Source organism: Balaenoptera ricei, chromosome 17, assembly GCF_028023285.1.
Source record: "Balaenoptera ricei isolate mBalRic1 chromosome 17, mBalRic1.hap2, whole genome shotgun sequence".
Taxonomy (NCBI): domain Eukaryota; kingdom Metazoa; phylum Chordata; class Mammalia; order Artiodactyla; family Balaenopteridae; genus Balaenoptera; species Balaenoptera ricei.
Genome location: NC_082655.1, coordinates 35,304,323 through 35,331,696, shown reverse-complemented (window position 1 = coordinate 35,331,696; position 27,374 = coordinate 35,304,323). Strand labels below are relative to the sequence as shown.

The 27,374-nt window shown below is 47.3% G+C and overlaps 2 protein-coding genes and 1 non-coding gene across 15 annotated transcripts in view; 1 reads left to right on the top strand and 2 right to left on the bottom strand.

The window, feature by feature from the left end:
• The window catches only part of GRHL2 (grainyhead like transcription factor 2), a 167,665-nt gene extending 157,091 nt beyond the window's left edge, over window positions 1-10,574 (top strand). For all 3 annotated transcript variants that reach the window (XM_059902277.1, XM_059902276.1, XM_059902275.1), the window contains exons 15-16: window positions 5,383-5,447; window positions 7,538-10,574. In XM_059902277.1, coding sequence (XP_059758260.1) covers window positions 5,383-5,447; window positions 7,538-7,652 — 180 coding nt within the window. In that variant the 3' untranslated portion in view covers window positions 7,653-10,574. The remainder of the gene's footprint in view (window positions 1-5,382; window positions 5,448-7,537) is intronic.
• LOC132352145 (U6 spliceosomal RNA) lies at window positions 4,638-4,744 on the bottom strand. Its single transcript, XR_009498612.1, has one exon. It is a non-coding gene; the product is annotated as a U6 spliceosomal RNA (small nuclear RNA).
• A 2,828-nt stretch (window positions 10,575-13,402) lies between the features above and the next one.
• NCALD (neurocalcin delta) overlaps window positions 13,403-27,374 on the bottom strand; it is a 445,233-nt gene continuing 431,261 nt past the window's right edge. For all 11 annotated transcript variants that reach the window (XM_059902284.1, XM_059902282.1, XM_059902281.1 and 8 more), the window contains 2 exons: window positions 18,492-18,597; window positions 13,403-16,097 (listed from right to left, as the gene is read on the bottom strand). In XM_059902284.1, the coding sequence (XP_059758267.1) occupies window positions 16,000-16,097; window positions 18,492-18,597 (204 nt within the window). In that variant the 3' untranslated portion in view covers window positions 13,403-15,999. The remainder of the gene's footprint in view (window positions 16,098-18,491; window positions 18,598-27,374) is intronic.

Sequence of the window (27,374 nt, the reverse complement as noted above, 5' to 3'; positions counted from 1 at the left end):
ACCAGGCAGACAGAGTCCTACGTTGGTGAAAACCAATGGAAATCTCTAGTTCTGCCTGTCACATGTCTGAGGTTTCTGGGCAAAGAGAACTCTCCGCAGAGTAAAAGTCTAAAAGTTCCAGATCATCAGATAACCAGTAACACACTGATGAGATATGTCCAAGACCTAGGATCCTCTTGGGTATCAAGGAAGTCTTAGGGGTCCTTAAAAATATTGATCATGGGGCTCCCCTGGTGGCGCAGTGGTTGAGAATCTGCCTGCCAATGCAGGGGACACGGGTTCGAGCCCTGGTCTGGGAAGATCCCACATGCCACAGAGCAACTGGGCCCGTGAGCCACAATTACTGAGCCTGCGCGTCTGGAGCCTGTGCTCCGCAACAAGAGAGGCCGCGATAGTGAGAGGCCCGCGCACCGCGATGAAGAGTGGCCCCCACTTGCCGCAACTAGAGAAAGCCCGCACACAGAAACGAAGACCCAACACAGCCATTAAAAAAAAAAAAAAAAAGAAGCTAACCATAGAGATAAAAAAAAAAAAAGATGACAAATACAGAAAAAAAAATATTGATCATGAGCTTTTAAAAATGATGGACATATACGAGCAGTTCAGACGACTTGAAAAACACAAAGAAAAAACCAAGCAGTCCTAATGCCCCCGCTCTGAGAACTATCACAAAGCACGTGCTTGCCACGCACGCGGAAGGGGAGTGTTGTGGTGACACCATCCAGCTCCTGGGCAGAAGGATTCCTTCCGTAACCTCCCGACAGATGGCCAGCTTCCTCCACATGCTATCCTGCACGGTCTCACTTCTTTCCAGGCTTCTGGATTTGGCAAAGCCCACTTCCTTGCCTGGCATGGAGGCAGAGGACGCCGTGTTAGGGTGGCATTTTATCCAGCTGCCTCTGCCTTTGCCTTTGACAACTGCACAGAGGGCAGGACTTTGCCCTCCTGGAGACTGTTGCCCTCGGCAGCCTGATGCCCGTGTCAACTTTGCCAGTTGCTTCTTGGTAGTGGATGGGGTCCATGAGCCCTGCTCCAAACAGGCCCAACATATGCCCCTTTTCTCTATGAGCTTAGAATCTGAAACCAGACCGCCGGACTGTTACCTTTTAAATCCTGTTTCTGCCACTTCCTAGCTGAGGGACCCTGATTACTTCATGAGTGTTAAGCCTGAGTTTCCTTGCCCGAGAAACAGGTCTCATAAAAACACCTATTCTGTTGCAATGATGCGAGAATTGAGCGAGTTAATAGGTGCAGAACTCCCTGTGCTGATACGCTAAGCACTTAGTAAGCACTCAGTGAATGCTGGCTGCTGCCGCTACTCCCAGCAGATATGCAGATTTATGCAGATTTCCTGACTGTTATCCACTGATCTGTGAGCTGAGGTATATGAGTTCATGCTTTGGGAAAAACTGGGAGTCAAACCCCTGAAAAGAGAAGATCCAAGAATCAGATTCACCTCTCTTTCAGAAAAGGGGGACTAAGAGATATGAACTTGCTGATGTTGAGTAGACAAAGGAACACACTTTATTTTTCCATTTCATTTTAAAAAGAAGTTCCAAATGACACCAACCAAAGTTCAAAACCCAACGCTTGCAGGCCAAGCAACTCACAACGATAAATGTTTTGGTTTTTATTTATTTTACTTTGTAGTTTCCTCTTTCTCTTTAGCTTTGCAGTTCGATTAAGTCACTGTTTCTCATCTTTTCTTGAAAGTTATTCTTTACTTTCCCTAAATTGTTTCAGTCTCTTCTCCTTATTGCTCTGTGATTTGAAGATAAATTTCCAGCTGTCTTCCACACCACTACTCTCTAGCTCCCACCACCCCCAGGTGAGAAAAGACCTTTAGAGCCTTCATTTCTCCCCTCTCCTCCCCTCCTCCGCTCACTAGGACGAGTCCGCTGAAATGTTTACCCCACGCTGTTCCCACACACTCCACGCTTCTTGATGTCACTGTTGTTTAGTACTTTCTCTCTAGGACACAATTAGATTTTTCCTTCCATTATGTTCTTTTTACTTCAAGAATCCTTATTTAACACTTATTTCACATTCCCAGTCCATTTAACTATATATAGGTAGTTATACATACCTATAACTCTATATATCTATATACGGACCATATGTATCTATCTATCTATATATATACATTATGTATGCATATATAACTATAGATCTATAGTTATATAGAGAGTATATATAGTCTGTCTTCATGTGTGAGTGTGTGTGTGTGTATATGTATATATATATATTTATGGCACAACACTGGGTTGCTTGTTTTCTTCCCCCTTCTTTTGCTGAAGTCTTTATTCTGATGCATATTCAGTTAAGCTAGAGTTCTTTTGTGAGTATTTTCCTCAAATGGGATATTTGGGTGAAATGCATTTCTTAGATGCCATTCTTTAACCTGAGAAGTGAGGGAGAGCTTGTTGGTGTACAGAATTCTTGGGGTAAAGTCCCTTTTTTCAGTAGTCTGTAGGGGTTATTCCAGTTTGGTTTCTAGTGTTGCAGATGAGAAGACTGAAGCCAGGTTCATTCTTTTTCTTTTCTTTTTTTGGTAACTTGTACTTTCTGTCTGGGACATTCCAGGATGTTTTATTTTCATTACCCTTGGAGATCTGGCACTTTTCAGAATGGCCAGATGCATGGGTCTTTTCTCATTGATCCTTCCTGGGATTCAGGATACCCCTCCTATCTAAAAACATGGGTCTTTCCTCTATTGTTTGTTTAATTGTTTCCTCTTCTCCATTTGCTCCTTTTTCTCTGTCTGCGACTTTGGATAGTCACATCAGGTATGGCTGTCTCTGTTCTTCAGATCTCTCTTTTTTTCCCTTCATGATTTCCATCTATGCTATGTGTCTTTGCTCTGCACCTGAAATGGTTTTTCTAATTGATCTTTCCTAACGCGATCGGTTTGCTGAATCGACCACCTGGCCTTCGATTCATTTATTGACCTTTACAGATTTTTTAGTTCAATAATCATATATTTAGATCAGAATTTTATACTTGTGTGCTGTACAGCAGTCTTTATAAGTGCTCTTTTATGTTCTGTTCACATGGATGTCGTCCACATAAGTTCTGTCCATTTTCTTTGCTGCCCACAGGCCGTGTTATTTTATGTGCTGGGCTCATTTGGGCTCCCGTATGGCTGTGAGGCAGTTCCATCAGTGACGGAGCAGTGATGTGCGACAGGCAGGCCATTTGTTTCCCAGTCTACCTTTGCTGTCTCAGCCCTCGGCCCACCTGTTCTGCTCCTTTGGGGCTTGGGGGAGGGGGTGGGAGTTCTTCCTGTGCAGTGTGAGGGATGGATGGGTGGGAATCTGATTCTCTGGAGAATAAGCTCTTCCCAGGAGCCAAAGCTATCCCACCTTTGTCCCAGGGCTCTTTGGCTTCTTTTCCTAGCCCCTGCTAGACTGACCAGTAGTCCAAGTCCCAAACCTCACCTGCCCTGTTTGTGAGCCCTGCCAGCCACTCGGCTCACAAGAGGTGGGTGGATTGGATTTGGGAGAGAAAAAGCATTTTGGGTAGGTGTCTCTAGAATCCATCTCTAAACTATTATTATACTACTTTATATTTATAGTTTTATATTTATAAAACTGAATCATGGTTACTGTAAAAATAAATAGTACAGAATTGTACAACGTGAAAAGAAAAAGAATCTCCTTGTTTCTGTCCATTCTTCCAGGGTAGCCACTGTTAATAGATTGGTGGGTCTTTCAGATATTTTCTATTTACTTACACATATATTTTTAAAAAAATACAAGTGGGATCACACTATATACAGTGTTTTGCAATTTGTGTTTTTTCACTTAGTGTGTTAAGGACATTTTTTTCATATAGGCGTCCTGCATTGCTTTTAATGATTGCATGACGGCGTGGTTTTCAACTGTGCAAATATCAAAATGTGCTTAATGAATGTTTGTTATATACAGTTTTCTGTGTTATGAACAGTGATGCTTTGAAGAGCTTTGCATACATCTGAGTGTATTTCTTTACACCAGATTACTAGATGTGGACTATTTGGGTCAAAAGATATATGCCTTTTAAATTTCAATAGCTTCTGCCAAATTTCCCTCCAAAAAGGTTGAGCTTGTTGCTCTCCTATCTATGGGCTATGAGAGTTGCCGTTTCTTATCCTTTGGCTGGTACTGTATTATCAATTTTTCAGTTTTTGTTAGTCTCATAGATTAAAGGTAGTATCCTGCTGTTGTTTTAATTTGAAGTTTTAAATTATTAGTGAGGTGGTGGATTTTTTTATTTGCTTATTGTCCTATTGTATTTTTTCTGTGAATTACTTCTTTATGTTGTTTTCTTGCTTTTCCCATTGAATTGTTAGTCTTTTCCTTTCTTTTAATTGAAGCATGGTTGATTTACAATATTATGTTAGTTTCAGGTGTACAGCAAAGTGATTCAGTTATATGTATATATTTTTTCAGATTATTTTCCATTATAGGTTATTATAAGGTATTGAATATAGTTCCCTGTGCTATACAGTAGGTCCTATTGATTATCTATTTTATATACAGCAATGTGTTAATCCTAATTTATCCCTCCCTCCCCCCTTTCCCCTTTGGTAACCATAAGTTTGTTTTCTATGTCTGTTTGAGTCTGTTTCTGTTTTGTAAATACGTTCATTTGTGTTAAAGAATATGGACCGATTCACGAACTTGCACGCCATACATGTGCAGGGTCCATGCTCATCTTCTCTGTATTGTTCCAATTTTAGTATATGTGCTGCCAAAGGGAGCATGTTAGTCCTTTTTTTTTAATTTGGAGGTGTTCTTTCTAACTTAAGAAAGTTCCATGTCTGTCATTTGTGCTGCAAAAATGTTTCCCAGTGTATTGTTCGTCCTCAGCTTTTTGGGTGGTTTTGCCTAAACTGGTATTTTTCATTTTATGCTGCTTTATCAACGTTTTGGCCTTTTTTCTTCAGGTTTCATAGCTTGCTTGGCATCTTCCTTACTTAAAGATGATATCTATACAAAGAATTGATTCATGGTTTCTTCTTGCATGGTTTCATCTTTTCCCTGTAAATCTTTGGTGATATTTATTTTGATGGAAGTCGTGGAGAAGGGATCTGACTTGTTAATTTTTTTCTATATGGCTACCTATTTAATCCAACATCATGATTAAGGTCCATTTTTTTCTGACTGACCTGAAATGACACCTTCATCATATATTAAATTCTCTTGTGGATGAATTTTTTGTTGACTGATTTATGGTTTGTCCAAAGGGAGAGCCTTACAAATGAGCCTTTTTGAGAGTCTGACTCATGAGTGAAGGCCACTGGCACCCAGAAACCTTTCCAGGACGGTGAAGTTGGAATTTTCTCTCGTCTCTGCTTGGCTCCCCTTCCACACTCATCTGCCTTTTTGTTATTGGTTGCAGATATCTGAGAAATACGGGCTGCCCGTGGAAAAGATAACAAAGCTTTACAAGAAAAGCAAAAAAGGGTAAGAAAGAAACTGAACTTAAATTGATTTCCCAATCAGGTATGTCTATACAGTGCCTTTAAAAAAAAACAAGATGGTGCCCGTCTTTTGTTAGTTCTGTTGTCTGCCTTTTATAAAAATTTGTCATCCTTCCAAAGGCGTGCTGAGCGGCTTACATGTGCCACGGATTTTGAAGACCTTTAATGAGAGAGAGCGGGGGGTGAGAGTGCATTGTCATGATGTCAGCTGAGATGCCCCCCTCCAATGACAGGATTAGTGGGTAGAATAGAGGGGTCTGGAAGTGGTGAGAGTGGCCCTGGGGAGAGTGGCAAGGTCACCCTTATGCAGAGAGCAGAGTTTATAGGGAATCACGTGCTGCTCTTGGGGCTGGTTTCAGGGCAGTACAGTAGGAATACAAAGGATTCAGGGCATAGGGGATTCTTCTGAGGTCATTACTAACATAATGATCGAAATGATTACTGGACCTGCTTGTTCTCACTGTTAAGAACAACAGCTCTCATTTATCTGGTGATCAGTAGGTTCTGGGCCCCCTGCTAAGTGCTTTATGTGTATTGTTCTATTATTCCTCACCACTCAGGTAGATTCTTATCCATAATTTATTGCTGATGGAGGCTAAGCAACTTGCCCAAAGTCTCATGTTCAGTAGGTGAGGCGCAGATTTAACCCAGGTCCGTGGCCCCAAAGCCCTAGTGTTTAGCTCGCACATCTGCTGTCTCCAGCCCTCCCAGGGCCTCCTGTGTATGAGGCTCCAAGTTTAGTTGCCATGGAGCTGGATTTAGTGCCAGGAGAGGGTCTCCATTAGAGTCAGCTTCTGGAGCTATTTTCTTACAAAAAGCAGAAAATAGGTCTTTAAACTCTTCTTTGGGCCTCTTTCATAAAGGAAATTGATTATCTGGGATACTCAGGCTTTTTGAGTGATGCGGTCTCTCGGTTAATTTGGAGCCAAGCAGGAAACCCTTTCCACTTGAGCCCTGGTTGAAAAGCTCACGAAACTGCATGTTACAGTTCTTTCCAAGGTCAGTGCAGGAGGCTGAGTGAGTGTATTCCTTCGCTGGTGAGATTTGAGCGGTGTCTCAAGGTCTCACGTTGAGCAGAAACCCTCAGTGTCGATGCACATGCCGATGGTAACATTTCACTTCCACTGAGCCCTGTCTCAGGCCCTGCGCTAAATACTTTAATCCTAACAACAACCGTCTAAAGCAGGGTTGTTATTCTTATTTTTGCGGAAAGGCTAAACAACTTGCCTGATGACACATAGCTGTAAAATGAGAGTCAGTTCTCAAACCAAGATCTGTCTGACTTCAGAGAAGGCGATTGGTTCAAGGACTTCTAAATCATAGACAGGCCCTGGAAGTTGTTGGTTTTCTTAAAACCAAACCCAACCCAGATGGTTAACCAAGGAGTAGGTCACATGTGGTAAAAGTATGAACTTCAGAGTGAGGCAAAGCCAGTTTCAAAACCTAGCTCAGCCGTGAACCAGCTGAGTGAACTTGGGGACACGATCTCACCTTGCTGAGCTCAGGTTTCTCATTTGCAACGTGGTGATGATCGCACCTGCCTTCAAGGTTGCCCTGAGGACTGAACACAAGGTCTCCAAAACACTGGAACACACTACATGCTTGAGGAAGGGTACCTGTAGCTCTTGTTTATTTTCCTCTTCTCCTAAGTGTGGAATACTTTTTTAAAATGCATTTTCAGGAGGCTATATGGTTTAATGAAAATAGTTCGGGGACCTGGCCCTGTCAATAGCTAACTCTGTGATTTCAGGCTCTGTTAACTTCTGGGCTGTAGTTTACCAATCTAGAAAGCAAAAGGTTTGGGTTGAATGAGCTCTGAAATCCTGTTTCATAAGGAGTTAGTTCTGAGAAATCGAGGTTTTGCTTTCCTCAGAGTGGCTTGTGGGGGCCAGTTTGGGGGCCGCTGCAGAGTGGAAGCCCCTCTCCCTGCCTGTCTCCTCTCCCCTCCACCCCCCCTCCCCACCCCTTCCTGGCCTCCCTTGCAAAAGCGCGGCTGAGGGAGCCCCCAGCCTGGAGCCCGCCCTGGCACCGAGCGCCTTGGTCACGGCCTCTCTGTTCCCCCGTCCCCGGCAGCATCCTGGTGAACATGGACGACAACATCATCGAGCACTACTCGAACGAGGACACCTTCATCCTCAACATGGAGAGCGTGCTGGAAGGCTTCAAGGTCACGCTCATGGAGATCTGAGCCCTGCTCCGGGCAGCAGCCCTCAGGGCCTTTCTCCCCGGGGGAGCCGGAAGCCCGGGCCCTGCAGACCCCCCTCGCCCATCTCACAACTGCTGTTACACGACTGCGCCGGGGAGCGGGCCGAGGCCCAAAGCCCCGTGTTTGGTCCGTGCGTTTGGTCCACCCACTGGCTCCTGCCGCGGAGCCGCAGCCCGAGCCCCTCGGGAAAGGGCCTTGCGCCTGTTGGATCCTTATTTATTGTCCACCTTTCTCCGGAGCCCGGGGCCCAGGCCCGCCAGGGCTCTGCAGGTCACTGCTGGCTCCCGGTGCCACCGTCCAGAGCCCTCCCCTTCAATCCATTCATCCCGAAGGGCCTGAGGATGCTCGCCCCTGCCGTCTCACTGCCTCACGTCTCCTGAGCGGACGGACAGAATGAGCCGTTTCCTTCATCAGAGGTCAGGGGACAGGTGGACGCCCCTTCCTGGTTAGAAACCTTCAGGCTGCTCTGGGACGGTCATCTCGCCAATACCCCCAGGGGTTCCCAGCGAGTGGCCACCAGGCCATGTACAGGAAGACATTCAGCCACTGTGTAATTAGTAAGTAACCTAGAAGGTGTGCCCGGCTACCCGTGTACATAGTGTTTATAATATGGCAATAATATATTCTACCTGTGGTATGTGGGCATGTTTACTGCCACTGGCCGGGGGAGGCACCTACCTGGAGACCCTGCTTTCTCCAAGAGGCTTCTGCCTCTGTGCTGTTCAGGAGACGCGCTGGGCGAGGGAAGTGGCCTTCGGGGTGTCGGGTGACTGCAGTGGGCGCCGAGACGGCCACTCCCGTGGGCACACGCGGGGCCTCGGTCCCTGTCCGCAGAGGGCGCCCTGTTCCCTCTCCATGGGCACTGCCCGCCCCGGAGGCCACTGAGTTTATCTCACGGCGATGCGCTTTGCCTGACTCTCCCTCTGAGCTGTCTCGTGGCAAAGGTCAGATTGTCTGAGGCCCCAGCTCCTCCCGCTTTGGTGTCGGCACCGCCTGAACTTTCTGGAGAGACGGCAGGGGGGTTGCCACCAGGGCCCCGTCTCTTGGGCCCCCTGCAGAACTCCTTGGCTATCGTGAGGATCCTGGCCACCGTGAGTGCCTCGCAGTTTACAAGCACGCCCTTCATCACAGTGGCCCCCTTAAAGCCCAACTGCGGTCCCGAGAGCGAGGCCGACAGTTCAGCTCTGGGTCTCCAGGCCACAGCGGCCTCCCGGGGCTCCGCCGCCTCTGCTCCCAGCTGCTGGATGTGGAGGGAGCGAGCGAGAATGCCCCAAGAGCCCTGGCCCTTCGGAAAGCAGCGTCCAGAGGAAGACGGAGAGAGAAGGTTTGCCCTCCTGCTGGGTGCCCTGGCAGATGAAAAGAAACGCTTCCCCAAACGATCACGACGTCATGGACCGTCCAGGCCACAGTCCTCTTTGAGGGGACAGGAACGTGGTCTAGGGTCTGTGCTCACCTTTGCGGGTTGAAGCACTAGCTTTTTACTAGCCAGCAAACCCTCCACCCAAGGTCCCAGGTCTAGGACAGGTTCTCCGTAAGGACCCATTTGTCTGTAAAGCACTTTGATGTCTTACCTGGGGGCTTTCTCTTCCAGGGCTCCCTGCCCTCCCACCCCACTGCCCCTGAGGCCCAGAGCCAGATGGGAGGGCTGCTTCCAGCCCAGCTGTTTGTCCTGGAGGCTGCAGAGGATTTGAATGGAATGGCGGGCAGGTGCGGAGCCTAGGAAGATCTCTGGGTGTGGTGAGGAGGCACCTTTCTGTGTCTTCTGGACACATTACCCCTCTCTGTGGTGCCAAAGGTTACATCCTGGATTCACCTCTGCTCCAGTCTGTCGCCTCCTCCTCCACTCTGTGACTGCCATGCCCCGGACCGGCATCTGGGGGACCCTCCTGGGTACTAATGGGGCTCATTGTTGGGAGTGCATGATGTACAATGCGCCTCCCGTGCTCCTTGCCTGAGGGGCGGTTTCAGACATGATCGGCAGACGTAATGGCGAATACTATTGGGCCGGGGCACAGCACTCCAGAGTAGGAAAAAGAGAAAATCTTTGGCAATCTGACACGGGTTACCTAGCCTTCTCTCTCCAGCCTTTGGGGAAAAATATGTTGGCTGATCCTGCCCTAGGCAGAAGATGAATCAGAGAGGCTTTTGCCTTTGTCCCAGGTCCCTGGGCAGTGATCGCGGTGACCACTGCCAGAACAAAGCATATGAGGTCAGTGCCAGCAAAGGGTGGTGCAGTGTCCCCTCTCATTTGATCTGTCCCCATCTTACCACGTCCCCTCTGCGTTCCCGGTGTGCCCATGGCTTAGCTTCGATGTGGCCTTCACTATGTATATGAGCAGAGCTTTGATGAGCAAAATTGTCCAAGAAAAAACACTCCAGAGAGATAGGAAAACTTGCCTCCTCTTCTTTTTCTGTCCCTTAATAAATAAGCTTTAAAAAAAAAAAAAATCCATGTAAGACAAGGGACATGTGAAACAAGTGTTTTTCTTATACTTACCCAAATTGCTTAGACTTTATGGGTGTTTAGAAATTGGGTCCAACAGAAAAATGCAGTCGGGTGTCATCTTGGAATTGGATCCTAAAAGACTAAGGCACGTCCCAGCCCAGAAACTTAAGAAGCATGAACTGAATGAAACATTTATTTTCCTTATTTAAAATTATGCAAATGCAACAGAAGCAGAGGGCTTGTGCCAAATTCTATGAACAGCCCTTTCTTAAAGACAAGCAAGGAAGACTGCTAGATGGACAATTTGCTCTCGTGTTAAAAAAAAACAAAAAAACAAAGGCAAATGTAACTTAATAGTTTTGTAAATGGGAGAGGGGGAATCTATAAACTATAAATACAGTTATTTTATTTTTTGTACATTTTTAAGAAGAAAAAAATAAATATTCCTAACACTCGAATGTCCGGTGTTTTCCATGAGGTTGGTATTGGGGCTCTTTGCCTGACTGGAAAGAAGCCTCTGTGTGAGCGGGGAAGGCTCTAGGCTCCCCTTGGGCACCTCAGGTCCTGGGCTCCAACATAGCAGACATTTCCTCTTCTGGCTGCTTTGTTGTGCCCAACCCCAAGGTTAAATGAGAAGAGGGCTGAAGACATCACGAGGCCTTTGGTGTGACCACGACAGGCCACCAGCGTGGCTATTCTTCCCGTTCCCAGGGCAGGAAGTAGGCTCTGTCCATCTGCATTTGCCTTCCTCAGTCCCAGCTCCCTCACCACCACTTCAGTGCACCACGAGAGCTTTCCCGTCCCTTAGTTCATCCTCACCCACCTCTCCACAGAGACTAAAACCACGTGGCTGAAACGCCAAGCTCATCATGACAGTCTCTTGCCCTGGAACCCACAGCCTCGCTAGTATCTGTCAGCTCAAATCCCAGTATTTCTCGGCATTTCCTCAGTGGCCACGCACACTCCTTCAGCCATCCTCCACGATTAGCTCCCGAGAGCCTCTCTGTTCCAAACAAGTAGCGCTTCTATGTTCTTCCACCTCTCTGTCTGTCCATGTCCACAGCTTTCAAATCTTGGCTAAAAATTTGCCTAGGGAAAGCTTTCTCTGACCAGCTTTGACCCCCTTGGCATCCTCAGCAGCCTCCGTGCCTGGACCAGTGGGCGGCAAAGAGGAGGTCAGGAGAAGTGCTTGTTGAGGAGGCTTCCGGAGAGATCCTGGGATTAGAAATGGGCCAAAGGCCTCTTTGCCACGATCCGTGTTCCGCAGTCGCAGCAGGAGGTCTGAATGTGTTCCCCACAGGCCCGAGGAGGTCCTGCCGGACATGCACCGGTCTCCACATCTCCCCTGAGGCAGTCCTCCCTTGACCCGTGGCAGCCATAGTTCTGCCGTGAACTCTGCTCCCCATGTGTGCCAACCCCCCCCCCCCCACCTCCCTGTACTGGGACTCCGGGTAGGTAAAGCTGTCAGGGCCACAGGCTCCAGTACCAGCTCTTGCCTTCATCGCTATGCCAGCTCAGCTCAGTGACTATGGTCCGGGCGTCGTGCCCAGTGCTGGGGAATAAGAGGCACATTAGATGCAGTCCATCCTCAGAGGCTGTGATGTGCCCAGTGATAACAGCCTGGCATCGTCAGCACCGGGATAGGGGTTCACTCTGGGAGAGTCAGGGCTCAGCAGTCACCCCAGTCCTAAGGCATACAATCCCCTCTTACCCTTAGACTTTCACAATGTGATGAGAGGTCACCAAACGCTAATCTCACTTTAGGAAGGCTGCCAACTCGAGTGTCTGAGCCCCTGTATCTCTGAGGGTCAATGGCACATTAACAACACCCAGGGCAGCAAATGCTCAAGACCTATCTAAGTCCTGGACATGTGGTCATCATTCAAGTGTAGAGAAATCTATTTGAAATGAATATCCCATTGGTTAGACCCTTGGTGTGGACATCTTTGCACTCTGCAACAATCTTTCTATTTTAGGTGGATTTGACTGATACTCTACTGCCTTGGAAAATACAGGGCTCAATTTTCTTTCATTTCTTCAGCCACCTTAAAAAAAAACAAACAGATAATTTCAGGAAAGTGAAAGCATACTCCTGACAAAGGTAAGAAAGGCCTGCATGAAGCATCTCCATTTCTTCCAAAGGGAGCTAGCGTGATCTCCCCCTGCCTTGACTGAGAAAACAGGCAGATTCTTCCTCATCTGGCCTATGCCACCCCCACCAACCCATGCCCGAACTAGGCTGTCAGGGTGTCCAGAGCTGGGTTGGGACAGTACCCTGAAAATCGGAGCCTCAGGCTTGCAAATGTGCTGGAAATTAACAGGTTCACCTCCAACAGGTGTGTGAGTGAAGGCTCCTGATCAGGTTGGAGGGTCCCAGCCACCTCCTCACCATCACTGCCATGAGTGACATGGCATTACTCATGCTCAGTTCTCATGGGCATCAGGGCCATTGCTGGTCTACAGAGAGAAACTGTGAGGTACAAAAAGACTCCCCTCCAGGCCAACTCAGCTCCTACATGAGGTCTGGTTGGCCCATGAGACACCTACCAAAGCTGACATTCAGCCCCTTTTTCCTACATTCACGGCCTCTGTGCTGGAGGCAAGGCCAAGGACAGCAGCAGCAAGCACCTTGATCTGAATTGGCTTTGAGGCCATGGGCTCTGTATCATGTCAGTTTTCCTATAGACTCTTCTCCAGCCTGAGAGGCCGCGAGAGGGGAGAGGGGGATGTTAATTTCCCACTGAAGAGGAAGTTGCCTCAGTTTCTCCTTCCGGTGCACCGAATGTTGAGACTAGAATTTATAGCTCCAGTTGTGAGGAAGGAGAGGAGGTACGAAAGTGAAGGCCATGAGCAGAGGGAAGTAAGTTAGCCCACATGTAGACCAAGGATGCTTTCGGACCGGGCTTTGGGTCCAGCAGACCCTCTCATCCCCGCTTTCACAAACCCTGCTTCCTTGTGCCTGTAGAGCAGAAAGCACACCCAGGAGGTGGCCAGCACAGCATCTGGGCCCTCAGTCGGGCACAGATTCAGCTGGAGCAGGAGTTTAGGCACGGAAACCTCATGTCCCAGACCATCATATTAAATCAGCAACATTCTCGAATGCCAAGCTAGAGTAACACAAAAGTCAACTGATATAGGACCCACGCCACAGGGAGGGATTCATAAACTACTAAATTCACTTGTGGAAAGTGCCCCCAGGGCATATCAATGGGATGGGACTGCGCCCTCAACACCCCTTCCCCACCCTAAACAAGGATACGAACAGTCGGACCACTCTGCATCATCCTTCAAGTCGTAAGCCACTTTATTCCAGTCCCTTGAACATCACAGGCTGGCCTGATTTCAGACAGAACAGACTCCGTTTCCAGAGGCCCCTCAACACAGCAATGGCAATGAACAGCCCAGCACAGGAGTGACATAAGCTTTTAGGCATTCAGCCTTCTGGGTGCTGCCGAGTCCCTTGGCCACACTTGAGTGCATTGGATCAGACATACAAAGGCCTTCCTGGGAAGGAGGAGAATGAGAAAACAACCCTCAAGAAAATACAGACAGGGTCAATGGCAGGCAAGGACAAGGACTATTTTCCATCCATCCCGGGCGTGCCAGCATTCATCAGCCGTGCGACTGCTTTGTTTTCTTAACAGCTGGAGACACTCTCCACTGCTTCTCACTCCAGCTCTAGGTTCTAGGGAACGGAGTGAGTCTGGCTCAGTAAGATGTCATGACTGAGGACAGAGCCCAGGCGGGCTTTCCCCAACATTAACTGACTCCGCCATCTAAGGAGAACTAAAGGAGGAATTAGCTCTTCAATCAAGAGCAGGAGAAAGTGGGAGGCAGCTCCTGAACATCACCTATAGAGGTGCCGGGTCCCCTTGCCACTGTGCACGCCGCGTCTTAGGTTAATTCCCTAGTTTTCAAAACCAGATTTTACCACTTGGCCAATGGAGGGACTCAGCAAGTCTCACAGTATAGAACCACTATAAAAAAAACCTGACACTCAGAGGAAGACGGAGATTATTTTACTGAGTCCAGGTCTCAAAATTTCACCCTGCCAAGTTGGTTCGTTTTGGTCAACCATACAAATTCAGATTGTTACTATCAGTTTAAATGGAATCGAGTAATACACAGGAATCTGAGGTTAGAATGGGTTCAGTATCATTTTCCTCATGGTTATAAGTTTATCTTTCTGTGGTTCATGGTCTACAGGAAGTAGCTTGGCTGCAGCCAAGGAGACCTCTCTGCCTTCTCTTGGGGCAGGATCTCCCCGTCTACATCCTTGAGTGTTTGGACTTCCCCATGCCTACTGCTTGTGAAAATATGACTTACCTGTGACCAGCAACTTGTACTCTTACCTTTCAATTCAAATTAGGATGTATGAGGTCATCAGACCAAACAGCAACTCAAATTTGTATTGTCACTTCTGTAAATAGAAATTTGCATTCAGAGAACACGATGATGCAAGATCCTTTTGGGTTCCCCAGGGTGGGCCTTGGAAATCACAGACACACTTGCCTATGCCTTCTTCAAGATGAACCAGACGATGCCCAACCTCTGACTCTTTTCAGGGCCGCTAGAGGCATGGAAAAGTCAACATTCCAGCCATGGCTTCCTAACCATACATGTGGATTGAAGCATTGGGCAGTCCCGAGAATTTATGCTATTTGGGGTGGGGGTGGGAACAGCTACAGAATATTATCTGCTCAGAAAAGCACCGCACCTCTGATCCAGGACTGTCAACGGGCTGCTGGGCTGGGTGGGCAAACCCACATCTCTAATAAATATGAACCTTCTTGTGCTCCAGTTGACACATCCCACTCAAACTTGCCCCACTTCTATTCCCGAGGCACTACCACTGGAAAAGCATTCAAAATTAAGGTTGGGCTCTGGTCATGGTTACTTTGTACTTTTCTGGAATATATAAAATATACCTGTTGATTGGTGCATTTGTGCAAAGACGGATATGACTTTAAAATAAGACATAGACATTCATTATAGCTGGCTTACTTCACAACAAGCTACCGAAAACAGTCTCCTGTAATAAGATTGTATTAGTGCTCACTAAACATGCATTTCATTTAAACAAGGCAAAACACTTAATTTCATCTGCAATACCCAGTATTTTATATACAGCAATCTTTTTTTTTTTTTTTAAACTACAACAGGCAACAAGATGGGTCTGGTTTTGAAATATAAATTACCATTTGTGTTTAATTTCCAGAGAAACTCATCTTAGCTCAACTAGTGTAAACCTGGGAAGAAATAGCTGAGCCATCTTTTTCCTCTCCTCTATGAATTTACCTTGAAATGTTCACAGCTTAGAAACTAAAGCCTGCTGGGGAAGAGGATGGGGTGGGCCTCCAGGCGGGAATCCCCCAGGCCCCTTTAATAGCCTGGCCTGGAGGATTCCTGGTCCCTGGGAAATCGAGCATCTGGTGCCATCACCCCTAGGGCATGTGTTACTCCAGACCCAGGTGGGGAATTTTGTTTTCCAAACAGGGCCCTCAAGCTTGCAATACAATCACTGGACTGGATTGTTTTCTCTTCTCTTCTCTTGCCTCCCCCAGTCTTCAGTTTTAGAACACAGACTTTCGAATCAAAGGAAAGGTAATAATAATAACGATGAAAAATCGTCAGAACAATGAACACCACAAAGTCTGTGCACGGCAGCACTGTTCATGCTCTCCACAAGCGCGGGGGCTCTAGACATTCCCACGAAGCGTCCACGACAAAAGAAGCTGCAGGCGGCACGGAGGGAGGTGCATCCGACCACACGGGGAACAGCATCACCGTCAATATTGTTTGGCAAAAAAAAAAATTTTTTTTTGTTAAAAAGGAAACTCCAAAGGGAACACAAGCAGCTCTACAGTTGGTGGGGCTTCCGGCTCAGAAGTGGCCGGCGCTGCTGGGGTCGCACTGAAGGAGGCGCACTATGGACGGGTCGCTCTTGGCCCCTCGGATGAACTCTTCCAGGGAGAGTTTTCCTAGAAAGCAAGAGGACCGGTGAGTGGCGGCTGGCGGCCGCCACACGAACGTAGGCTTCCCGCTGCACCTTGGGCCCGGCGGCGGCGGCCCACCTCTTCCCGGGGTCTCACACCCGCCGTGAGGCCCACCTTCCGTCTCTCCGAGCCGAGACCCCGGGGCTCGTTGAGCATCGCGCAGCGCAGCACGCGGCCTCCTGAGAGCTCTGTGTGCCCGGCCCTGGGCTGCGGGGCTGCTGGGTGGCCCCCCCCCAGCTGCAGGCGCCCCGGAGGGTCTCGGTGTCTGCGGATCAGATGGCGCTCGCGCCTTTCAGGGCTGGGCTGGGCTCCTGCAGCGCCAAGGCCGTCCCCACGGGCTCACTGCGCCCTCTGGGCTCCTGAGGGTCACTCGGGTACACCTAGGTTTGCATGTGGGCAGAGGGGCCCGAAGAGACATCTGGGGGGAGGGCCCCTTCTTTGGGCCAAGGTGTGAGGACGGCTGCCCTTCCATCCAGGCGAGGGGTATGTACTCCGAGAAGCGGAGAAGTGCCGCACTCGGTCCCTCCCGTCAATCAGGGCACTTTCCTCCTACCCCAATGGGCTGGACCGGGGAGACTGGATGCCTGGGATTCCACTCCTCCTCGATGTCCTTCTCCTTCTTGCCCAAGCTAGAGTATGTATTAAATTCCCTTCGAGAAGCTTCCTCGGTCATATTGCTGGTGGGGAGGCAAAGCTTCTCCCCCTTTCTTGTTGCGGCAGGGTAAAATAAACCCTGCATTCAGCGTATGTATCCGCTCTCTCGGGCTAACTACCCGCGTGCTCCCGGATTGGCTTCCCAGCTAACCTGCTGGGGGCCCAGACTTTTCTCTTCAAGTCAGCCGCCAGGGGTTAGATGCAAAGAGCTTCTCCAAGAGGAATCTAACAGCGGGAGGGTCTAGAAGCCCTGAGCCAAAGCACCAAGTCTCCTGGTCGGGCGGAGCCTGACCCCTTGCAGACTTAAAGCCCCTCCCGGTACGGCTCCCACTCAGCCCCGCCCCCCCCCCCCCCCCCGCCACTTTTTTTTTTTTTTTTTTAAACCCAAGGCTTTCCCTTAGGAAAGCACAGGGCTTTTAGCAACGAGATGCATTTGGGGAATGCTGACCCCGTCAGGGCTCTGTGACCCCATTGTGGCCGAGGCCCAGAGCAGAGGCTCTCATTTCTCGCAGTGAGGGTTCGATCCTGCAGTGTTTGGATCTTCTCCCATCTTTCAGCCCTATTCTGAATAGGGGGCTGGGCCTCGGGCAGGACAGAAGCCCACCTGTGCTCCCCTTGGAGCATCAGCAAAATGTGCAGTTTAATGTCAGCGAGTTTATTATTCTATTAAAAGAATCCCGTTTGTTTAGTCTTTGCAAAACAAACTATTCGCTGTGAATCAAGGCACATAGAGAAACAGGATGTAATGGCACCTTTGTGGAGAAACAAAGCAAACAGATTGGCCTGTACCCTGCAAACCCGGATTCTCAGGCAGCTGGTGCCCCAGAGGGCACAGGGATAGAACCCGAGGCTCGCTCTGCGACAGAGCCTTCCGTCGGGGGTATATGAGTGCGTTTGCTCATCACTGACAAGAATTGCTGGGGATGCTCAGCGGAATAGGCAAGCTGGAAATAAAAGCAAGAACTATGGGTGGCTCAGGGCTTATCATGGACCAAGCTCGGCGTTAGCACTTCAAACTCAGATAGTACCTCTAACTAGGGTTGCCAGATTTAGCAAATAAAATACAGGATGCCCAGCTAACTTTCAATTTCAAATAAACAACGATTTTTTAAGTATGTCCCAAATATTGAATAGGGCAAACTTATACTGAAAAGTCATTTGTTACTTATCCAAAAATTAAATTTAATCGTGCCTCCTGTATTCTGTCTGGCAATCCAACATCTAAAATCCACTGTTCTTGAGTTCGAAATCCATCTCTCCTTTCATTTTGGTTTGCTTTGCATCCCCTTGTTGGATTTGAATTGTGGGTGGCTCCCTCAGGGTGGAATCTGCTGGCCAACTCACCCGCCAACGGCTGAGGGGTCCCACTTGGCTCCAGGAAACCCAACACCTTGGAGCATGCGCACGAAACCCCAACAAAACCCCCTGGGCAGGCTGGGATGAAAGCTACTAGGGTCTGGGTGGATAACAAGCCCCTCCCCACTTTCTGATTCGCTGGCCTGCAGGATCCAGCCTCCATCTTCCCCCTACAGGGGGCAAGCAGGATAAGCCACTTTCACAAAGGGCCTTGAGCCAGGTCCTTACGGCCAGTATCTTGTCCTCGAGTGGAATTTCCCTGCCCGGACACCCCAGCCCCTCCAGCAGCACACCCCCCCCCCCCCCCCCCGCCCCACTTGAGCAAAGCAAAGCAAAGCAAAGTGAAGCAAAGCAGCCATGGCCTCCTACCATCTCTATTGGTGTCCATCTGGCGGAAGATCTTTTCTGTCCTCTTCTCTGGGGTCGACTCATCTTCAGGCATTTTCATTACAGAGGAGACCATCTTATAGATTGCCTGGGGACAGAAGCAACATGGCGTGAGACAGAAACATGGTTTGGTTTCGCACACAATGGCCCTATTATTAAACCTCCCAAATACAGGGTTGAAGGGAATGCCTCCCATCACGCAGAGAGCCAGCTCTGTTCCTGACCATCTGTTGTCGTAGAAGAGAGACGTGCAGTTGCTGGTGAGAGCAGCCAGGCCAGCAGAGCTTGTCCAGCGGTAAGAACCTTCAGGAGCGACAACTGGCAGGAAGATCCACTAGGCCCCCCGTGTATCTAACTTTAATGTGCTTATGAATCCCCTGGGAATCTTGTGAAAACGCAGAAGCTGACTGAGTAGGGTGGGCTGGGGAGATGGCGGGCTTGAGAGTGCATTTCTAATGAGGTTCCTGTGTGCTGCTGCTGCTGTTTTGAGGTCCCCGCTCTCAGGCTGTAGGGGACATTCCTCAGGCCAGAGACAGGTCAGGGTCTACTGTGGTCTCTCCCTGGGTCCCTCAAGGGTGACAAACACTGATGGTCTGTAAGGGCCTGCCCTCCTCTTCTCCTAGGCAGACATTACCAATCCATCCCAGTGCTCTTTCCCCTTGTATGTGGCAATCGTCTCACATTCCTTCTCAGCAAGCTGCCAAGTATCCCGGGGATGGGAACAATCTGCCATCCAAGTTTTGGATGAAATAAGTATACAATCTCAGCTTGAAATAAACTGGGTACATCAGAAATCTGATGGGCAAAAGAGGGTTCTACTGAAAAGGTTTTGTGAACAGTACTGAAACTATCTCCTCTATCACCTGTGGACCCCCCGTGGTACCCAGTAAGCGCATGGAAGGCCTCAGCTGTCAAATGCTGTTTTTATTTTGGAAGCATAATGTAAAGTCATTGTTTTTATCTCCAGACCATGGTTCTGGTACTCAGATTCACTTTGGGAAAATTAGCCCTGGGAAGGAGTTTTAGAAAAAGTAGATTTTGCCAGAGGGTGGGCGGAGAAATCTGGAAAGTTCTGGAACTTGGGATGTAGTGGGAGGAGAGAAAGGAAGGCAGCTGAAAGAAAGTAGTCTCCAAAGGGGAAATGTGGAAACAAAAAGGGTTGCAAAAAGAGATAAAGGCTTAACTTCTCTGCTTTACAGTCTTGTTCAGGATCAACTCTGCCTCAAGTTCCTCCTAAAATATTCTGGAGAAATGGGGGTAAATATTATAATCTCCGTTGACAAAAGAGGAGTGAAAAATGGACTCACCCAGTGTGTTGACTCTTGGGCTGATCCCACCCCATAGGGACCCCTCAGGCCAGGCTCCCCAAGTCTGACTTGAACACATCCAGAGCCCTCGCTGAACTGAAGCTGCCTCCACAGTGATTCTGTCTGGGAGGCAGGGCAAACTGGGAGTCATGGCTCTGTGTGGGGTGATGGGTGTCACTGGGGTAAAAGTAAGCTTGGCCACAGTCAGCTGTCCCAAGAGACGCTCACTGAAGTGTGCTCCAGAGGCGAGAGGTGAGCCATACTCTGTCTTCCTCCTGGATCCCTACTGCTGTCCCCTCCAGCCCAGGACTACACTACCATCTGTGCTGGGGTTATAGTGCCATGCGCCAAGCCGCTGGGGACACCTGACTCCTTGGGGGAGCTAGAAAAGGCCATAGAGTTAGAGACTGTTTTACAAATGGGAAACAGAGGTGCTGAACTTTCAGGGCCACGTGAATATTTAGTAACAAGAGTGGAAAGCAGGAGACTCTCCATACTACCTATGTTTTGAGGTCTAGCACCCTCTCCTCAGCTTTCTTTGCTCCAACATGGAAGCTTTTCTGTAACTCTTGACTCAAAGAGGAATCGGTGGCACCAACTGATGAATATACACACACACACCCCTCACACGGATTTCAGACTTACACAATCTAAATATTTTGTGAATTCATAATCTTAGAACAACAACAACAAAACAGTATCTAGATATCAGTGTCCCACTAATCACAAGTACACCTCTTTAAAGGTGTAAGAGCTGGTACATTTCAGGAGTTGTAGAGGTGATGTGGGAGGGGCATTTATGGACAAATAATAAGTTTACTTTTGCTAGAAGTCTTAAGGATGCTGTGTAATCAGCCTTCTTTGGGGCTGCGTGTTCCTTCCCCAAATCTATTCTGGCCTCGGTAAGGTCCCATAGTAGCAAGTAAAACCCACTGGTCTGGAACACGCCTTGGAACTCTCAGCCTCTAAGAGTTGAGGTTCATGAAATTCTCCTTCTTGGGATTCTGAAGGGAAGTCAACTGTGTAATAATCTAGGCATTATTCTCTTAATACTCTGGTTGAACAAATGAACGAAAGACCAAGCAAACAGATGAATGTGTGTTTGAAAACAAGGCTCTTACACCCAACAGAAAGTCTTCAGGGGTTTAGCCTTTAGCTGTTAGGCTAAAGGAATAGGGCTGGGGCAGAGAAATGAGGATAGGTTAGTTCAAAAAAACCAAAAAACAAAAATACCCATAAATAAAAACAAAACAAAAATACCCATAAATAAAAACAAAACAAAAATGAAGAAAGTCAGGACCCCCTTATATGAGGATATTTGCAAACGAGGCTTCTGGAACTGGGTAAGAGATGCAACGTCTGAGTATACTGAGGGGTTGAGAAGGAAGTGCGGGCACCTTTCAGACACTCACATTTCCAGATGGCTCTTTCATAGCACTCAGACTAGATTGTTTTTGTTTGTTTGTTTGTTTTTAATGTGCATCAGCTCACAGAAAGGGATTAGTGGATTATTCACAAAACCAGGTCTATGAACATGGGTGGTACTAGAGCAGTGAGCAAAGAGATGAGGTGACAAGCCCCAGGGGTCCCAATGTAAGTGGGTGACAGCCCTGCAAAACCTCAGTGGGGAATCATCTGTCCCTTTGCCCCTCTCTCATGGCCTCAGCAAGCCAGCATTGATTGTATTAGACCTGGGACTCCACAGTGCAGGGAGAGAAAAGACCCAACTCCAGACAGCAATCTGAAACAAATCGTGTCTTTTATTAACTCCAGTTCCCCACACCCCTCCCCCAAATTTAATGGGATTAAACCATGGAGAGGCCAGGCTACTTCCCTACTTTATTTTTAGCAATGTCAATGAGAGGCCCAGCAGGGACATCCTGTTTTTAATTAAACTTGAAGAGCCCTATTCTTGTCTCTGGGTAAATACAGCGCTATGGGACACCCAGGAACCCAGTTCTGGTTCTGCCCTAGGCAGGCTCAGGACAGCACCACCTGCGGCCAGGGGAATTACCAGCTTCCTCTTGACATATATATATATGTGATTTTTCTTTTTCCCTCTGAATGAACCACCTCTCGGAATGCTGGAAAGGAAGGGCTCATGTCTGAACTGATAAAGGTTGTGGGATTAACTGAGGGCAGGCACAATTCCAAGAGCTAAAAAGTTCACTCTTCTCTCTGAAGGAAACCAGACTGGCTTTTCACCAGAAGATGTAGGGTCTTCCAACAGGACACCCAAGACCCCATGACAACCCACCAAGGGTAAAAGAAGTTAAGCAGTATAGGGTTGTTCTTAGATTATCGATAAAAGAAAAGCATCCTGCTTAGAAGGGTATTACATACCAGGAAAGGAGGGTAGAGAGAGGCCATGAGAATCTTTCTTGGAAATACTCTTAAAATGGGATCAATATCTATGTATCTAGAACAGCATAAGCACTTTCTTGTTTAGAGCTAGAAGAATACAGTAAGTCAGTAAATCCATAATGTTCTCCCTAAGTCCTGTAGATACTTTCACAGGCAGGGAGAGGATGGGGGGAGAATAAGGGCCCTACCCCCTTTTTCAACCAAAGCATCTCCGTTCTTATATTAGTTTTCACATAAGATTTTACTTGAAACTCATTATTGCCCAGGCCCCTGCCCCCACTCATGTTTGTTTGTTTGTTTCTTTCTTGGTAAACAGTCCTACCATCCACCATCCTGTAATCAAGTCAAAGACATCTTTAATACGGCTCTACCACCCGTCTCCACATGCAGGCAGCCAACTAGACCTATCAAATCTGCCTCCTTCATATTTTTCTAAATTTATCATTCTTGCCCATTCCTCAGCCACTGTCTTGTTTCAGGTAAGTGGTGGTACCCATCATTTTTAGATATGGGCAATTACTATTTGTTTCAATCTTATATAAAGTGCTCTGCAAAGGTTGCTTCCAACAGCCCCTTCCAAAGAGCCCGTTCACTCTCCTAAAAAGACATTCTGGAGCTGCTGTGGTTTAGGACTTCACATTTTGGGGGGCAATACCGAGTTTGTTTTTGGAATGTTTGACCGTGAGGTACCAGTGCAATGTCTTAGTGGAGGTGTCCATTAACAGCTGGACATAGCAGAGGTGAAGACCTGAAGGTACTCTGTTTCTTCATCCATAAAATGGGGCTAATAAGGTTATTGTGAGGATTAAACGAGATAATGCACATGTACCAGGTTGACTAATGTCCTGCAAAAATTCATGTTCACCCAGAACCTGTGAATGTGACCTTATTTGGAAATAGGGTCTTTGCAGATGTAATCAAGTTAAAATGAGATCATACTGGATTTGGGCAGGCCCTAATCCAATGATGTGTTCGTATAAGAAGAAGGAAATTTGGACACAGTCATACAGGGAAAATGTCACATGATGACAGGAGAGATGCGAGCCCCAAACACCAAGGATCGCCAGCCACCACCAGAAGCTAGGAGACAGGCATGGAGCAGATCCCCCCAGGAGTCTCTGGAAGGAACCAGCCTTGCCCACACCTTGACTTTGGACTTCTGGCCTCTGGAACTGTGATAGAATAAATTTTTGTTGTTTGAAACTGCCCAGTTTATGGTAATTTGTTATAGCAACCCTAGGAAACTAATACAGTGTGGAAAACACTTAACACTATGCCTGGTCCATACAAGCACTGAGAAGATGACTTCCCAGAACTAATGAAAGGAAAAGGGGGCTGAGGCTGGAACTCTGCTTGGGAATATCCTTGTTTAAGAAACAGGAGAAGACAGAGGAGTCCACAAAGGAGACCTGGAGGGCACAGCAGAGTGGGGGGCCTTTGGGTAGCAGGCACTCACTTGTGTTGCCAGATGCCTAACTTCAACTCTTAAACTATAATGTGGCTTGTCACGATAAGATTAATCCCCTGATAAGAAAGGGATAAGCCAAACGCAACTGATAAACAAACACTAAGGTTAGTTCTTAGAGAAAGTCACTAACCTGGGCAACTGCTTTAAAGAATTTTCTCCGGGAGAGAAATCGAAGTTGCGTTCTAGAGTAACATCTGTGGTCCACACTCATAACTGAGAATTAGGCAAGAGTTTGCAGCTGAATTCCCAGGGGCCATATCAAGATGGACCAGAAGCTTTCACCACAACACCACCCGCCCCCAGCCTTTTCTTTCACCATCAGAAGAGCACAGCGTTTCAGGTCTCCAAGGCACATATTACGAGTGACATAGTGTCTACGACACCAATTTAGAAAGATCTTTGGGAGAAAAAAATGCCACTCAGGAAGTGGTTTTGGAAAGAATGTAACCAAGTCTTTCTGGTCCTGATTTTGATCCCTCACGGCACAAATACTCACAAGCTGGTTGTCTCTAAACTGGTCACAGGTGGTGCTCTTGAGACCAGGTCAGATTAATTTGTGAGTCTGTTTGGTGTTTGTGGACAGTAAACCTTTGCATGGCTAACACCATAGTCTCCCTTCCTCTTCATCTGGTTGCTGTATGGATACATATGCCTTATTCTGATGAGTGAATCAGGAAAAAAAATTCCCATTTTGCTAAAAGAAACAAACAAACAAAAATGAAGTCTTCCGTGATGGGCTGCCAGCATAAGCCCAACCTCCTTCCTTTAGTTTTCATTCATTCAAAGGGTGTGAAAATGTAGACTAAGGGTGTTATGAAGTTCACTCTGCCTTATCAAAAGTGCTAATTAACCTTGAATCACAACTAGGAGGGAGAGTCTGATTCCAAGACGACACGTATTTGAACACCATCTACTTTAAAGCAATCATTACCATCCAAGGAATGAATATGCTAACTAGAAATGATCGCAACCTGATCATTAAAGTGAGTTCCCTGAGAACTGCTAAAGGTAACACTGTGTTAGCCTATATATTCCTTTCCGAAAGTCTCTAGCAGGACTTGAGAACAAGTCCAGACAGCCTGTGCCCCAAAAGTCCCGATGCATGAAGCGTACCTATGGGCTCAGGGCAACAGCTCGGAGTTGGGGAATTCCTGGTGCCAACCACATTCTCTCCTGGAAAGATGATCTTTCTGTTACTTAAATCCCGTAAGCATCAGAGCAGCCCAGAAGTTTTAGCTTATTCCCAGCTGGGATGGTGTTTGGTGGGAAAGACAACAGCTGAAGAAGCCTGGGAACTCCTAAAGTCATCTGCACAAGAATATCTCTTCTGTGAGTTCCACCAATTGGAGGTTTAGCTGGGTTACCTCCCTTTGTTTTGTGAACATACATTTATATGACTAGGTAAACTTAACTTAAAACTTAATGGGAGACTCTATTACTTTGTCCTTTGAATGGGAAATGACCTCCCTTTATTTTGCAGGGAAACATCCTGTCTCAGCTCCAGAAACTTCTATAGAATAATAGTAGGCAACATTTACTGAAGGATCCCCCATGAGAGGCACTGTTCTAGGTACTCTACTTGTAATAACTGTTTAACCCTTACGGTTACTCTTGAGGCAGGTGCTATGATTGGTCCAGTTCACAAATCATGAGAACAATGCACAGAAAGGTTAAATAACTTACCCGAGGAAGAGAAGGAAAAGGAGATTGAAAAAGGAGAGGGGCAAGGTGATATTGACCTGCTTTGCTCAAGACAACCGCTCTCACATGCCAATTCTTCCCTTGACTCCCTCTTCATCTTTGTTTTGGATCCAGGTGATCAATTTTTGTCTAAGCCTGTGATTTTCATTCAATCATAAGAGTAAAGCAACACAGATTATGTACTCCTACCCAATGACAGTCCTGTAGTTAAAACGTTCTTTCAAGGATCCTAGTTACTTTCTGAGAACAGAAGGGGGTCAGTTTCACTCCCTGTTCTTCCTGCATTCTCTCCCTGCGGTCCTGTTGATGGATCCCTAAGTTCATGTTCCCTCACCCCCAAGATCCCAGAGAGCATCTGAGCACTCGTGGTTCAATGCGCAACGCTACTCACATGCTCGCTGCCCGCTTCCTGAAACACAGCCTGCGCTGGGCTGGGTGCGGGTGGTTCAGACCTGCCTCTGGCTGGGCTCAGGGACAGAGAACTGTGTGGGGCAGGAAGGATTCTCCTTCTTCTTGCAGCCGGGGGGCTGAGACTAGGGCCCTCCCCACCCCAGGAGAGGATCTGCCGTTACGGGAGAAACGTCAGAATTGTGATCTGGCTTAAGACTCATGAGAGACGGTTTTGATGCCAATAATAAAATATTGGGCCTAAATCATGTTCCTAAGTTTGTCACTTAAAAAAAACAAACACATGAATGTGAAAATGTTTGTGTAAGACTCTAAAAATAAATCTGCATATGGTTTTGCTTTTCCACCCAGATGTTGATATAGCACAAAATTATTCTTTGGAAGACGGAACATAACTGCGTTTGGACATATGAGGTAGACTGAATAACGGCCCTCCCAAGATGTGCATGTCCTAATCTCTGAAACCTGTGAATACGTTACCTTACACAGTAAAAGGGACTTTGCAGATGTAATTATGTTACGGATCTTGAGCTGGGGGGGGTTATTCTGAATTATCTGGGTTGTCCTAGTGTACTCACAGGGGTCTTTATGAGTGGAAGGGAGAAGCAGAATGAGATAGCCAGGGGAATGGCAATGTGAGAAGAACTCAATCCACTGTTGCTGGCTTTGAAGTTGGATATAAAGGGCTACAAGCTAAGGAATGTTTCAAAAAGTAGGAAAGGCAAGGAAACAGATTTTCCTCTGAAACCTCCAGACAGAATGCAAGCTGCGGACACCTTGATTTTAGCCCAGTGAAACCGATTTCAGATCTCTGACCTCCAGAACTCTAAGATAATAAATGTGTGTTGTTTTAAGCCACTAAGTTTATGGCCCTTTGTTACAGCAGCAAGAGGAAACCAATACCGTGTATTTCAGTGTTACAGAGTCCACAATAGAATCCTTCCTACCAATGCCAGGAAAAACAAAAGGATTCCAGTCTGTTACCACCAACACTATTCTGTGGATACCAAAATTAAACCATAGGAAGCAACAATAAAGAAGAAAAACTAGAAAATTTATGGAGTTCCACCCTCCATTCATTGACAAGCCTCATTATAAACTTGTTTGGACCCTGATCTTCACCCTGACCACTTACTAGTATTTGCAGGTGAACATCATGAATTTACATTTTACATTAAATGGCTTGAATTTCTGAGTCTTGGAGGGACAGAAGTTCAGCAAGGAATTTATGTGCTGACACTTGTAATCAAGCTGCAGTTTCACTTACTTTAACAGATAGAGCCTTAATTTGTGTATGATTCTGCTGGCCCACAGCCTGCCTCCATCTTATCACTTTCTAACAGGTATTTTCCCAGACACCTAAAAGACAGTGCCACCTCTGAAGCGATTGTAGCATCTGCAAATATGCACTCTCCTAAATAGTGCAGACCAGCTAGAAGCAAACAGTGAGAATCCCCACAAAGGCACACAGCTTCTTGGGACAGTGACAAGGCCTGAGTGTGGACTTTCAAAGAAGAGGGGGTGGTGAAAGGAAAAACGACCCCTTTTCCTGTTCTGTTTGGGAAGTTTACTCTGGGTGAGTGATTTGGGGAAATAAAATGGAGTGCTTCCTATTAA